A 14,290-nucleotide genomic window follows, 5' to 3' on the forward strand; every position below is an offset into this window, starting at 1 on the left:
AACTGTCGCATTCATAGCTTACAACAAAAGAGTAATGATTGGGCCAGAACAGTGATTTTTTTTCTTGGAATTTATTGGATAAATGATTTGAAAGAAAATAACAATAGTGTTTAAAAGTACAATATAATTGCCATTACTGCTGCTCACATACCAACGGATAACCCATCTCTGCAGAGGATACAGAGGTAACCCCCCCCCATGTTTTTACAGAGCCATTCGGTCTTGAAATCGTCCAGTTTTGAGTCCCATCGCACTAAAAGCAATTACATGTTGAAGGAAGGAGGATCTAGTTGTAGGAGAGGTCTTGTTCCAGGTAATTTGTCACTGTTGACATTCTTCATGGGACTGAAAAGAAAAAAACGGTGGGCATGCAAGGGAGGTGGGCAACACCAGGCGCCCCCCCCACACACCACGTCACCAATGCTAGATCAATACGCTGGTGACACATTCAAAATCATTCATGGTAGTTACTGAACATAGAAAACCTCTAAAATAATACAGAAACTAGATCCAAAATATATAACTTTGATATACAAAACTGTATTTTTTTTTCTTATAAAAGTTCTAGTTTATTGTAGTTCTAGTCATTTATTATTCTTCCCATCACTGTAATTATTATTATTGTCGTCTTGTATAACTATCAGTGCGATTGTTTACCAGTGCAGCTACTGGATCCAGAGTAAAGAAAAGAGGATTGTTTTATTAAAGGACACGGATAAAAATAAAAAAACAAGGATAAACACATTTTCTTATACAAGGTATAAGACCACTGCTGGTTTTTAGGAAATAAAAACATTAAGAAACCCATTCAACGAAAGAGGCACGCTATGGGGCTTCCTTAAAGAAAATGAACAAATCAAAAATAAAAACACAAAAACGTCAAAACAGCTCAAGTACTGTCTGACCCCATACGAATTCTCAAACCGTAATAATGAAAATTCATTAAACAGTCGAATTAAAAACATAAAATAAAAACGGAAATCATACAAAAAGAAATGGACACAAAGGAACTTCAGGTTTGTCCTGCAGGCCATGATTGGAGGGACGAGGGAGGGAGGGCGGGACTAAAAAGCAGCATTTGGACATGGCTTGAGGCATCTTTGGATCGTTCAAACGACGTGCTATTCATTCTAGACAAACCAGAACTTTGAATAGAATTATTTAAATCCAAATAAAAAGTCTACTCACACTGGTCTTCCTGCATTCAATTCATATTGCATCTATTAGAAAAAGTGCGGCCTCGTGTGTGAAATCTCATTCAAGCTGACCTGGCTCAAATCGTTCAAACACTTTGCTGTGATCGACTGATCTCGCCTGGTGCAACTGAGCCAACCAAGAGGACCAGAAGGCGGGGTTGGCACTTTTTCAGAGTACTTCATAGGTTCTGATACACCAGACAAGCTCAATAAAGCGGAGAAAAGTATTTGAATCCAAAACAGCGATGTGTTTGAGGCCTGTGACAAACTTGCAGAAACAGGCGGTGTGAAACGGCACTGAATGATCATTCTGGTGATTGATGGGGCGAGGGAACTAGAGGAAGCTACGCGTGAGCCAGAGAGAGCTCAGCGGTTAGCCGAGCAAGCGGACCGTAACTGAGAACGCGGGAAACCTGTGAACCAGACCCACACATTCCGTCCGGAGCCATCGTCTGTGGAACTGACCGTCCCTCGGCAACACCTGCTTCTTCAGTATGGCATATTCACTCAAACATCTGGCACTTTGTTTTCATTCGCCAGCTCCTACTTAAATACTTGTTGGAGTCCTCAAGGCAGCTCTGCATTAATCCAAGATGGGACATTCTGTGGTTTAACGACACAACTAAATAGAGCTGAGCAATGTAGCCCACTTTAACATCTGCGGATACTGCACGCCACAGAACATCTGCCTCTTTTACTGTGCAAATAGTAACTCTAGAATTGAGAAAGTTTAGGGGGAAAAATTATCATTCAATGCCCTAGGTTTTGCGAGAAACTGATCATGTTGCTTCTGAGGAGACGGGGATGCAGAAGGAAGTGACACACAGGGGTCTGCTGACATCATACCTGGCTTCACAGTTTATGGCTTTTGAAATCCCCCCCCTCCCTGCTTTAGACGCTGCTATACTGAGGTCTACAGCTCAAGCGTTCGAAGACAGTGGGGGAGGTGAAGGGCAATGTTAATAGTCCCACTTTTACAGAACATGCTAAAATGGAGACCGAATTAAAAGCTCCAAAGAGCCTACGCCGAAGCACTAACCCGCGGTCACTGCTCCCAACATAACAGGTCGTCATGGTAACCCATCCACTGTAATGACAATGCTGAACACGGCCAGGTATGACAGCTTCTCCAGTCTTCACCTACAGTACTTACAACACGAGGTGCTCAGCTGGGCTGGTTTAAGAGCAGACGGCCGTTAAAGCCATGGAGAGCGAAAAGCGACGTTTTCAAGAAATGAAACGCTCAGATTGCCTAGTGAATGTTAGAACGCATCCAGACCACGTGCGCCTTCCTAAGCAGGGCAAATTGATCCCAGTGTTTTTCGGGTGGAAATAAAAATAAAAAAAAAGGATCAGTGCCCTCCTACTGTGATACTCTCAGTCCTGGTCCAGAATGAATGTGCCTTCAGCACGCGGATCTGCGGTGACGCAGACTGCCTGAAAGCTGTGCTGTTATCCCCCAAGCCACGGGAGGGAGAACAGGGAGGGGGGGGTGGCTCACCATCCCTGTCCCTTCAAACCTGCAGGACCTGATTTCATCGGTACACTGGTAAGAAACACCTGTAAAACAGATCTGCATATATCAAGGATAAGATATGATTAATGAGTCCACATGACCAGTCACGTGACCTTCCGCATGAGGTCCACTGCATTAGCACCATTTTTTTTTTTTAAAGAAGGTTGAATTTCTATCATCTCTACTAGAACAAACATGCCAAGGAAACAATAGGGACTTGTACACATATGGATGAGTACACATATGCCATACACTTCTTGCATATGTGCATACCAGGTATGTACTGTCGTATGTATGTGATAAGACTTGGTTTTTGCAGCAGAAAATACTGGGTTTGTGCTCTTTTTAAAGAAGGGACCAGGAACCGCACGCGTGCTCGGTCACAGACAGGAGAACAGGCTGAGACGCAGCGAGCCTCATTCAGAGGGAGAGATCCACCCCAGGGTCTGAACCCTACCGCCGCACAGGTACTTCTGTAAGGATGTGAAGCCCTGTGTGTGTACCGCCCACGGCCAAATACAACAGCTTTTAAGCTATTAATTCCACGGGCTTGCGCCACAAACTTTACGGAGCAGGCAGGGAAACCCGTTATTTAAAATGCACCCGGTAGCACAGCCGGACCGGGCCACATTAAACAGCGGCGAGACCAGCCCTCAAACGCAGAGGTCCGAGTCAGTCCTCCAGCCACAGCAGACGGGGATGGGGGCTATCAGCCGAGGCTGCTGGGTAATGAACAAGCAAGGAAATGATGCTCTCAATCCCCCCTCCCCCCCTCCGCAAAGAGCTTTAGCTGATCGTTTTTGAGAATGAAAGCGTCGTAAGAATCGGCTGCAGTGATTCGCCCCCTCTGTTTGAGTGTTAAAGACACGAGCACACAGACACCGATTTCCTGGTCCTTTTCATTAAATCATTAAGGCAACTCAATTGAAATGGTTTTTGATATTTGTAAAAAAAAAAAGCAAGGTTTCTGTGGATGGAATACAAAAAGCCCTTAAAAACTACGGAAGAAACGAGTCGTTCGTACGGACAGGGATGTGTAATCTGTCGTAGAAAGACAGCAATTTCAATGAGTCTGCAAACAGACATGGCTTAAGCGTGGCACAAACTCTCAACAAGCGAAGTTTAATTTTGATATGATTAAAATGATGTCTGAGCTACACGACATATCGTTTCCTGGTAACAAGATTAAAAAAGGTCCAAAATTCACCAAATAGTTCAAATTGAAAATCAGTTAATCAACAAATAAAGCAGAGATTTCAGATTCTGCTAGACCGTATGTTCTTATTTTCAGGTGCACCTAGTCTATAAACACGAACACCAACATAAACTGTAGCATGGTTTGTTGAATTAGCCAAGAATCGAGAACTGTGCGTTGGCATAACACACTTGAGAACTGGTTAACCTGCACACATGAAGCGTAAAAGACAGACTAGTGTGAAAATGAGCGTCGCTGGAAAAGCCTCAACCAAAGCGTGTCCTAAAATGGAGGCTTGGCCGACACCCCAGCAACATTTTCCATGTGGCAAAAAGAGAGGTCAACCGCGAGATGAAAACAGGCAGAATCCCTCTGTGGCCTTAGTCCTCTCCAGGTAAACAGACAGAGCGATTTTAGAATCAGCATCACTCTGACTCAGACACGTGAGCGCTGGCGATGAGCGTGTTTTTAACAATATGGCTTTTCGTTTAAGCTCGTCCCTGTGAACAGAGGGTGGAGGAGAAGACCGCGTCGGGCAGCACAGTGATGGCGTCCTTCCAGAACATCGTCCTGCGCATGACGCCCAGGCACCCAAACTCACAGCCGAAAGAGAGGGTCCCGTCTTCTCACACTTGCTAGCTAGAAATGTTTCAAAAGATGCATAGAAGAGCCTTCCAAACCAACCGACAAGCCTGATAATTACCCAAGGTTGAAATTAAGATTTCTATATGATGGAGCGGGAGGAAAATATTGCATAATATATATTTTTTGTCTCAAGACTTGCAGGCTAGTTTCTCAAAATGTGAAATATTTTTCCACATTTGCAATTATTATGTATTAGCTTCCAAATACTACACTCAGAAAAGCCCTCACCTGATTGTGGGGAATCGAAACCGTACGGCACCACAATCCTAACAATCTACAGCACACAGGAAGTGACATCAAGAGCTCACAACACTACAAAAGACTTCACTTCCCAGCATCCTTCAATGAACAGAGTAACCTTATGCCCAGCCTAAAGAACTCGGTTAAGCTGGTTGCTTTGAAAAACAGAAAAATGGATAGAAATGAGCTATCATCTGCACGCAGCTAAACTGCAATGCACAAAGGCAAGAACTCTATCAGACCCAATCTTCCCTTCCATCCACAGACTTCTTTAACCTGATTGGGATTTATAAATGAAAAATATTCAGTACTTGATTAAAATAAATGGGAAATGTGGACCATATGTGCTGCAAAATCTCAGTAACAACATAAAAAAAATAAAAAAAAGGAAAAAGGAACATCTGTGACGGCATTGCTGCCCGCTGCCATGCCGACCGAGAGGAGGCTGGCATGGCAACGGAAGCAATCATCATAAAATGTTACAGTAGTAGATGTAGCTAGACCAGGAGGAGGCGGGCTCTCCTGGGAAGAGGTCAGCGGGGCCGTCCCGGGGCTGGTCACGCGGCTCGGTGTCAGGAATAATGGTTGTACGGCGGGAGAGGGTGACCGATGCCGTTTTGGTAGTGATGATGCTGGCGATGGCCGATGTAATCCGCGTAGCTCATCGTCACCTTTTCACTGCGATACCTGGAGGGGGAGGGCGGAAGGTCAGCGACACACACAGATGACACAACACAACACACACACCACACACACATACACGACACAGACACACACACACACACACACACACACACACACACACACGACGCAGCACACAAACACAATGAGCACACACACGACACACGACACGCACACAACGACACAACACGACAACACACACACGACGCGCACACAAACACGATGAGCACACACACGACACACGCACACACATGACGCACCACACACAATGCAACACGACACACAGAACACACACGTCTCTACAAACACCAAAACCATCAAAATTTTTACTATGTGTGAAATGTAGCACCCAGTGCATACTTCGAAAGTGGCAGTCGCTTCTGTTTGTGTAGGTGTCTGTGTGTGTGTGCACAGGTGTGCGTATGTGTGAGTATGTGCGTGTGTGAGTATGTGCGTGTGTGTGTGTGTGAGTATGTGCGTGCGCGTGTGTGTGTGTATGTGCGTGTTGCGCGTGCATGTGTGTGTGTGTGTGTGAGTATGTGTGTGTGTGTGTGTGTGTGTGTGTGTGCAGCGCAGGCTGGATTACAGCTAAAGAGCCCTACAGCACCGGCTCCATTAGCGCTGCCTGCCGTCTGCAGCCGCAGGGTTATTTATTCAGGCTCGTTTGGCACAAAGGAAATCTGCATTCGGAAGAGCAAGACCATCTCATAACCTGTCAATCTCTTCAGCAGGTAGGCTATTTCAACACCCCCGCCCACCCCAAACCTTCCCATTTAGAGAAAATACAATCTCTCATCCTGCTGTTCAACATTAAGACTGCTGCACAGACGGGTTTCACCAGTGGTTCTGTGCTGCCAGCCTCAGCAACTCACACTCTCACACACACTCTCGGGAAAAATAATATTAAAAAATTGGGAAAAATAATAATAATAATTTTAAAAGGCAATTTGTGAAGACCAAGGGTTTGTACAACATCCAGAGAATCCGTCCCTTCCTCACCACCTGCTCCACTCAGCTCCTCGTACAAGCAGGCGTCCTGTCCCGCCTGGACTACTGCAATACTCTGCTGGCTGGCCTTCCAGCATCTGCCATCAGACCCCTACAACTGATTAAGAATGCCACAGCCTGTCTGGTATTCAATGTTCCCAGACATTCACGTCACCCTCCTGGGCAGTGACTTTCACTGGCTGCCTGTTATGGCTTGCATGAAATGTAAAACTTTGGTGCTTGCGTACCAGGCAGTTAAGGAATCAGCCCCTGTATATATTCAATCACTTATCAAGACCTATACACCAGCAAGACCCCTCCGTTTGTGCCGTCTGGCGCCTCCCCCTCGCCACACCTGCACTTCTCGCTCACAACTGCTGTCTGTCCTGGTCCCACGGTGGTGGAATGACCTCCCGGTGGATGTCAGAACAGCAGAGTCTCTGACCACTTTCAAGCGCAGACTGAAGACTCATCTCTTCAGGCTACACCTTTCCCTCCCTACCTCACCACCATGATTAGCCTTGTGCATGCCATAGATTATAATGGTGCTTATATATAGTATTGTTGTACTCCTAGCTGTCAACCGTGGTATGCTAGTTCGTAAGTTTATGTATTCTTCGAGGGTTCCAGGTGTTTGTATATGGCTACGCTAGGACTCGGATCCGTACTGTCCTCTAGTGTCCTCATCACACTAGTCCCTATGTTCGATCTGCACTTCGTTGTACATCGCTCTGGATAAGGGCGTCTGCTAAATACCTTGTAAAGTAGTGTAATGTAATGGCTTTGATTATCCAGATAAAGTAGTGGTGGTCAGTTCACACAGGGTCTCCCATAGGGAAACATTGCATGAGTCTGCTCAAACATGACATGACTGTTCCCGATAGATTAGGCAGGGCAGGGTGTCTACCCTGCAAAGCAATGCCAAATGTCAACTTTATGTTAGTTTACCTATAAACCAGCCAGGGATTTCAATGAATGATAGTTTTGGCAAATCCTACAAACCCATAAATCCGACCAACACAACACAGTTAAAAAGTTATAGTTTTAAGATATCTTATGAAAATATCTTGAACCAATATACAGGTAGCTCAGTTATATGATCCAAAATTATTAATATTAGATAAACAATGGAAGCATTAGTTGGTTTATCAACTAAAAATCTGTATTTATATGCTTTATATATCTATACGGGTTTATTCGGTAAAATGCAACAGAAATAATTCTATGCATTCACTCTGGACAGCTACAAGCTAATTGGCACTGGTTTAATAACACTAATACATTATACTGCTGGTGAGCATTATTTAAAATAGTTGTTATTTAGCCTTCCTAAGTCTTTGACCAGAACATTTTCTCTAAAGCCAGGATGGTGGTGGCACCATGTATTCTATTAATGGCATTTTTATGTTCACAACCCCCGCAGCTAAAACTAAAATTTTTGTTGCTTATTTTCACTTCATGGTCTTTTTTCCCTTCCGTTAGGGACAAACATGGTACACAAATCCAGGAAATGTTCTGGTTCCAGGCAAAGAGGGCCACTGTTGACAAGTACAAGGAATCTAATTTTGTAGAACATGTTCTTTTTAAATACTTTTTTAAAAAGTGGCAGGAAAAGGCAACTACCCACTCAAGTGTTTTTCTGGGACTTTAAAGAGACAGGCACCAGACTTAACGGAGGAGGGGGGGTGGGCAGACAGCACATTATTGATTGGCTCTCTGTCTGTCCTGAGCTAAAGTGCCCAACTGACTCAGCAGCACTGAGAGGGGCAGGTAGCAGGAGTGACTGAACACCACAGGAGTGAGTGAACACCACAGCAGTGGCTGAACATCACTGGAGTGAATGAACATCACAGGAGTGCCTGAGCACCACAGGAGTGACTGAGCACCACAGGAGTGACTGAACACCACTGAGCACCACAGGAGTGACTGAACACCACTGAACACCACAGGAGAGACTGAACATCACTGAACACCACAGGAGAGACTGAACATCACTGAACACCACAGGAGAGACTGAACATCACTGAACAACACAGGAGTCTAATCACGAAACAAACAGCGGAACAGACTCTCACCCAGCTCCCAGTGTGAGTGGGCGACAGTCTAGCACAATGGTTAGGGAACTGGGTTGGGTATTTTTAAATTCATTTTATTTATAGTCGTACAATTATTTAGCAGACACCTTTTTCCAAAAGCAACTTATAGTTGATTAGACTAAACAGGGGAGCAATGGGGGGTTAAGGGCCTTGCTCAAGGGCCCCAACACCAGCATGGATCTTATCGTGGTTGCGCTTTCCTAAACACCTAAAATGTAAAGTGAACAGCATGTATGTCCCCCTGGGGGCATATTTACAGTATAAATAAATAAAAACAAAAATTAAAAAGGGAGGGGGGGGGGGGTGTAAAAAAGGGAGGGGTGTGGTGTGGTCTCTTTTCTGGAGCCTGCCGTTCCAGACAGTTATGTCCAAGTGAAACAACACCAGTACTGTAGCCAGCAGCATGTGGCGCTTCAGAACAAATACTGCATCCCCACAGTAACTGTGCGAGCAGATGGTTTCTAACAGGAGGTGCCAAGCCTGTCACTTCTCATCACTGTGCAGGAGGCACTTCAATGAAGGACAGCACGTGTTGAAGGATATTCTTCAACAATTGACCAAAGGTCAAAAAAGTGAAGATTTTTTATTATCTGCACCTAAATGGATGAGAAGTCAAAAGAAAGTGCACAGATTTGTAATCCGTTTTATCTTTTTGATTTCCTCTTTAGCTGCAAGCCAAAATCTCTGTGTCATTTCCCGCTCCACCCTTAGGACAGGCCAGGGCCCAAAAGTATATCCAGAAATGCAATAGATGGAAATCTGAAAATAATTTTATCAGAACAGTGCCAATGCGATTGAACATAGGACACAATGTCCCAGTAATATTTTTTCTTTTTTTTCTTTTTAAAGAGCACATTCTAGTATCCTGGCTGAGGGTTATTTACTGGGGTTCGCTCAAACAGTCTCTGAAAAGAAGGTATTCGTATGTGTGCATAAGGTCTTCCCACTCACCTGGTCAATTTAATGGTCTTCCTGAAGTCATTTGAGATGGGAGCCTTGTAGCCACCCTTTCGTAGTAAGGAATCTATGGTCTGAATATGGTCCCATCCTGCAGAGGAAAGATCGCTCATATTCAGTACAGCTTCACCGTATCTCCTGCAGTGCGACTTCACTGGAAGCCCACGGTTCATTACTGATGATCCACCATCACGTCCAGCGTCAGTACCTCTCCCAGTACCTCCCCCGCTCTCTCTCCCGCTGCATCCGCCTGGCTCTGAGCCTGCCACAGGAGCGGGCTCTGACAGCAGAGACTACGCAGCTGTGCTGGGTGGCACTCCCACCAGGAGAAATGTTTTCACCGTCTTCTCAGCTGGATGACTGGACGGCATTCTTCCTGCACGGGAGTCAACTTCGATTTCGAATTTCCATCATCGGTTATATTTCAGTATTTCTCGTTTGCCAGTTACTCTGATGAAATAAGTCTAGACTAGAAGACCGAACTGAAAAATAATAAGGCGTGTAATGTTTATTTTTGTTCACCAAACTGGTCGTGGACGTGGGGAGTTGAAGGGGTGTTGCCAGTCAGATGTAGGGAGGCTACTTATGTTTAGCCAGTGTTTATAGGGATTTCATCAGGCATTGGGGTTACAACTGTATCTTCCGAGAAGTGCCATGACATCTTTAACCGCAGTCTGTTTTACCACCTTATCTGAGAAGAACGACACCTTCTACCAACACCTTCTCTGAGTGTGTCTTCTTCAAACAGCAATGTTTTCCCAGCAAATCTCTCATCTGAGCCAGTAAACCAGCACCAGCCTTCTGCTCTTATCAGTCTTACATGAGGACAACTAGGCACTATGGCTGCTAGCTATGCACGGTAATTTTTATTTGATGTCAGAAATAAACTCACCTTGCTCCTTGGCAACTTCTGGAAGGTAGGTGGCTGTGCGCTTGGAGCCTTTTTCACTGAAAAACTCTATCCTAATGCCATGCACTCCCACCTGAAAGAGGCACAGACACAGCACTCAAACTAACTCAAACCACCATACACTGCTGAGAAGCTGCACATGTAAGGACTTCTCCCTGAAGTAACCATCAACTAATATTTCACTTTATTTATTCAGCACTTTTCTTGCAGAGAAGTGTGCAAAGTGCTTTACAAGACAATATCATAAATACTAAGTATTAACACACAGTGAAATCACACTGGAGAAATTGAGAAAAACAAATTACAATGAGTCAGATTGTGTATTTAATTTAAGGGCGTATCTGGCTAGTTCATCCGTTTCATTTAGCCTCAACCTTTACCCACAGGAGAAGACATTTTTTTACTTTTATACACAGCAAACTGTGCAGCAAAGAACACTAAAACACATGTACGATATAGCTTCTTATAGTGAGTCTGCCATTTTATAAGACGAAAAGAAAGCTGCATGAAAAACCATGACTGCCACCAACACCAACCAATCCTTTTACAGTATTCACACACAAAATCAGGTGTAACATGGTAACAGTCCTCTCTATGTGCATATCCTTCCAAACACTTTTTACAGAGCCAACACAAGCCAATCGATGTGGCCTTTCTCCGCACACAAATGCGAACCGTGAATTGCGTTAAACAATGGATCGATCGTCGTGAAATAGTACACGCATACACACAGACCCCTGGGAATAACGTTGTAAATATCCTGACAGGAAAATGGGACACCGAAATAAACATTTCTAGAGACACGAAAAAGGGGAGGTAACAGTGTAGAGAGATGGACACTGATATGTCCACTTCAACCTCTGACTGGCTTGATTTATACAGAACATGGGTTCTCAGTGGGCTTGTCTGAAAAGAATCAGTTTGTACATGACAAAAACCGCACTTGTCGTTTCGTACAATGTTAATGAGAAAAACATCACATCATACACAAAATGGGCTCTTTCGCCACAGAAAGCAAGGGCTGCAGATGAACTGTGTGTACAGCAGACCTGGGTCAAACACGTCATTGCCGTGGAGTCATACTACTTTTCTGTGCTTGATTTACGGTGCAACTGAGCCAGCCAGGTGAGCCACAAGGCAGGGTTTGCACTTTTTGAGAGTATTTCATAGGTTCCAATACACCAGGCAAGCTCAGTCAAGCATAGAAAAGTATTTGAATCAAAAACGATTATGCATCTGACCCAGGGTCTGGTACAGAAACCATCCAACCATTGGATTTCCACCCAAGCTATGTGTCCCCTCACTGGCTGAAAAACAGTAGCTATAACCTACAGCAGCTCCTGAAACCATTCCTCAGCAGTGAGTCAGCATTTCTCTTGCAGTTCCTGACAGTCCGACTGCTCACATCGCCAGTCATCTCCAGTCAGTCTGCCATGGCAGGAGCACAGCAATGCTTATAACGTCAACCGAATGTCAGCGCCGTGCTGAACACACACAGTACTATCCGGGACAAAGAGGCCACTATGCAATAATGTTCTTGGTTTTTAATGTGAATGGAAAACAAAACATATTTTACAGGGAGAATATAAAACAGTTTGATGGTCCTCCCACAAGCAGTAAAGGGGAATATACTCATTAGTCTAAAAGCATTAAGTCTAATTCACTAGGGGACTGGCTATACGGAGCAGCAAATTAAACATCACAAGGCAACATCATTAGGCAGGCAGGAGGCAAATACCAACATATAGAGACACAAAGTTAGCAGAAGCTGGAACAGCTATAGTACAGGTAGAGGGGGTAAAGATGGCTGGCATCGGAACTTGGAAGCATGTGTACTGTAATTGCGGTAAATATGGATTGCATTACAACCAACATAATCTCGAAAATAACATTTTCAAGTCAAAATTATGTTCTGGTAATGATTGTGGTTTCATCTTCACTCCAATATAATGTGCAATTCAACATAGCACTAGCCTACGTAGTACAATATTACGTTAATTTCTTCAATCCAAAGGCTCAAAGCATTTTCTGTTTTCAACAGGTTTTTCTGTATTCCTGTTACTGGCACTGTGTGGGTTAGTTGCTTTTTTTTCTTTCTTTAGACAAAACAGAAAAGACACAATTAGTACACTAATAAATTACGAATGTTAAACGCATATGAGGGTTCATATATCACACATTTGAACACAAAATTTGAATCCCAAGGCTGAAAATATACACGATTAATTGCTGAAAATGGTTTATAATGAACCGGCCTGTGAGATTACTAAACTTTTTAGATTACTAGGACTTTTCAGATGAATGATTTCACTCTGCTGGAACCGCAGGATAAAAAGAAGCACTCAGAGCAGCATGTCAGCCGTGTTTAATTAAATTCTGTAAAAGCTGTAATTAATAAGCCAGTACTTTATATCACAGACAGACAGAGAAGACCATTCAGGCCAGAAGCAGGGACTTACGCAAATCCATTCATACTGGGAATGGAATGATCGAGCTGGAAAAATGTGGATACCTTTTTCACAGCAGCCTGAATACAAATTCCACTGCACAAATTGCAGAAACGGCACAATGTTCACAAGAATGCTTTTTCGGAAATGAAGAGTATACAATGCATCATCCATAGCATAGCGACTGATATAATGAAATGGATGAAATTTTAAAACATTAGCATTTTCTCAAAATGAAACCCATGTCTTCATATTGGTACATGGCAGCAAAGTGATATTTTCTGAGCAAGCACCAATCGTGCAGCTAATATAGTCTGATAACAACAATGGTGCTGTGGAATACCAAGCCAGAGCACTTTCTCTTTAAGCCAGAACACCTCCAGGAATAGAAGCTGTGTGACTCTAGAGCTAAACTCAGTACCTCAGTTTCACAGCTTACAGCCAGACTCATTTCTATATGTGAAACACTGAAAGTATACCTAGGGATGGAAAGAGATGGTACCGTATAGCAATCCATGAGAGAAAATGCAATAAAACGGTGTCCTCGCTCCGAGAGCAATCTGGAGGAATTTCCATTCTAGGGTTTCTCACAAACAGATTGAGCAGTTGCACCATGAGCAGTTATAATATAAACACAATGCACACTCTCCCTCCTGTGGACACAGAGTTCTGCCCTGGGCATCAGCTGAATGGGCAGATTCAAATAAATAAAATATGACTAGTTAAATGTACCAGTCAGTTTGCCCACAATGAAGCACACGTTGTGCCAGTGTGCCGCGTATTTCTCAGAAAAACAGGCAAGACTTCAGATGCTTAAGATTGATTCCAGGGGAAAAAGGTCCAGCACTGATCAGGGTCTCGTTTGCCGTTAAGTCTCCTTCCAACTTCCCTCTGCGTCCAGTCCTGACCTGCCCCATAGTTTCCACTAACAGCACTGGTGGTTTGTCAAAGATTTTCTAAGGATTCATTTATTTATCTTATTTCCCCCCCCCAAGGTTCTCATGCGTTTATTCTGATGCTCATTTTCCAGACAAAATTGCATTGTGGAAAACTTATACTTTACTCGATCAGAGCCCTGATGAATTAGTCCGATGGTGGACAATTATGACATTATTAAAAATATAATACCGTGACCGGACCAACTACAGACACACATTCAAGTTAAACACAGTACCGACATTTCGTTTAACAAGTCTCCAGTCATTTGGTTAGGTTCTACTCTACTTATAGGCTCATGATATCCTTCAGCTTTAATCTTTATACTTTTATCATGTCAACATTTTCCGCACAGAATCAATCAATAAAACCGCTTTTAAAGACCTTGTTTGTCAGGTCACCATTGAAGACAGTCTGCAACAGCACACAGTGGGATAAGGGCGAGTCTGACTGACAGGGTATATTATCTACAGTTAATGACAGG

The 14,290-nt window shown here is 43.8% G+C and overlaps 1 protein-coding gene across 2 annotated transcripts in view; it reads right to left on the reverse strand.

Moving 5' to 3' along the window:
* Positions 1–78: 78 nt before the first annotated feature.
* The window catches only part of LOC133125018 (nuclear protein AMMECR1-like), a 34,540-nt gene continuing 20,328 nt past the window's right edge, over positions 79–14,290 (reverse strand). For both annotated transcript variants that reach the window (XM_061236690.1, XM_061236689.1), the window contains 3 exons: positions 10,406–10,496; positions 9,508–9,604; positions 79–5,479 (listed from right to left, as the gene is read on the reverse strand). In XM_061236690.1, the coding sequence (XP_061092674.1) occupies positions 5,365–5,479; positions 9,508–9,604; positions 10,406–10,496 (303 nt within the window). In that variant the 3' untranslated portion in view covers positions 79–5,364. The remainder of the gene's footprint in view (positions 5,480–9,507; positions 9,605–10,405; positions 10,497–14,290) is intronic.

This window comes from Conger conger, chromosome 3 (genome assembly GCF_963514075.1).
Source record: "Conger conger chromosome 3, fConCon1.1, whole genome shotgun sequence".
NCBI classification, from domain to species: domain Eukaryota; kingdom Metazoa; phylum Chordata; class Actinopteri; order Anguilliformes; family Congridae; genus Conger; species Conger conger.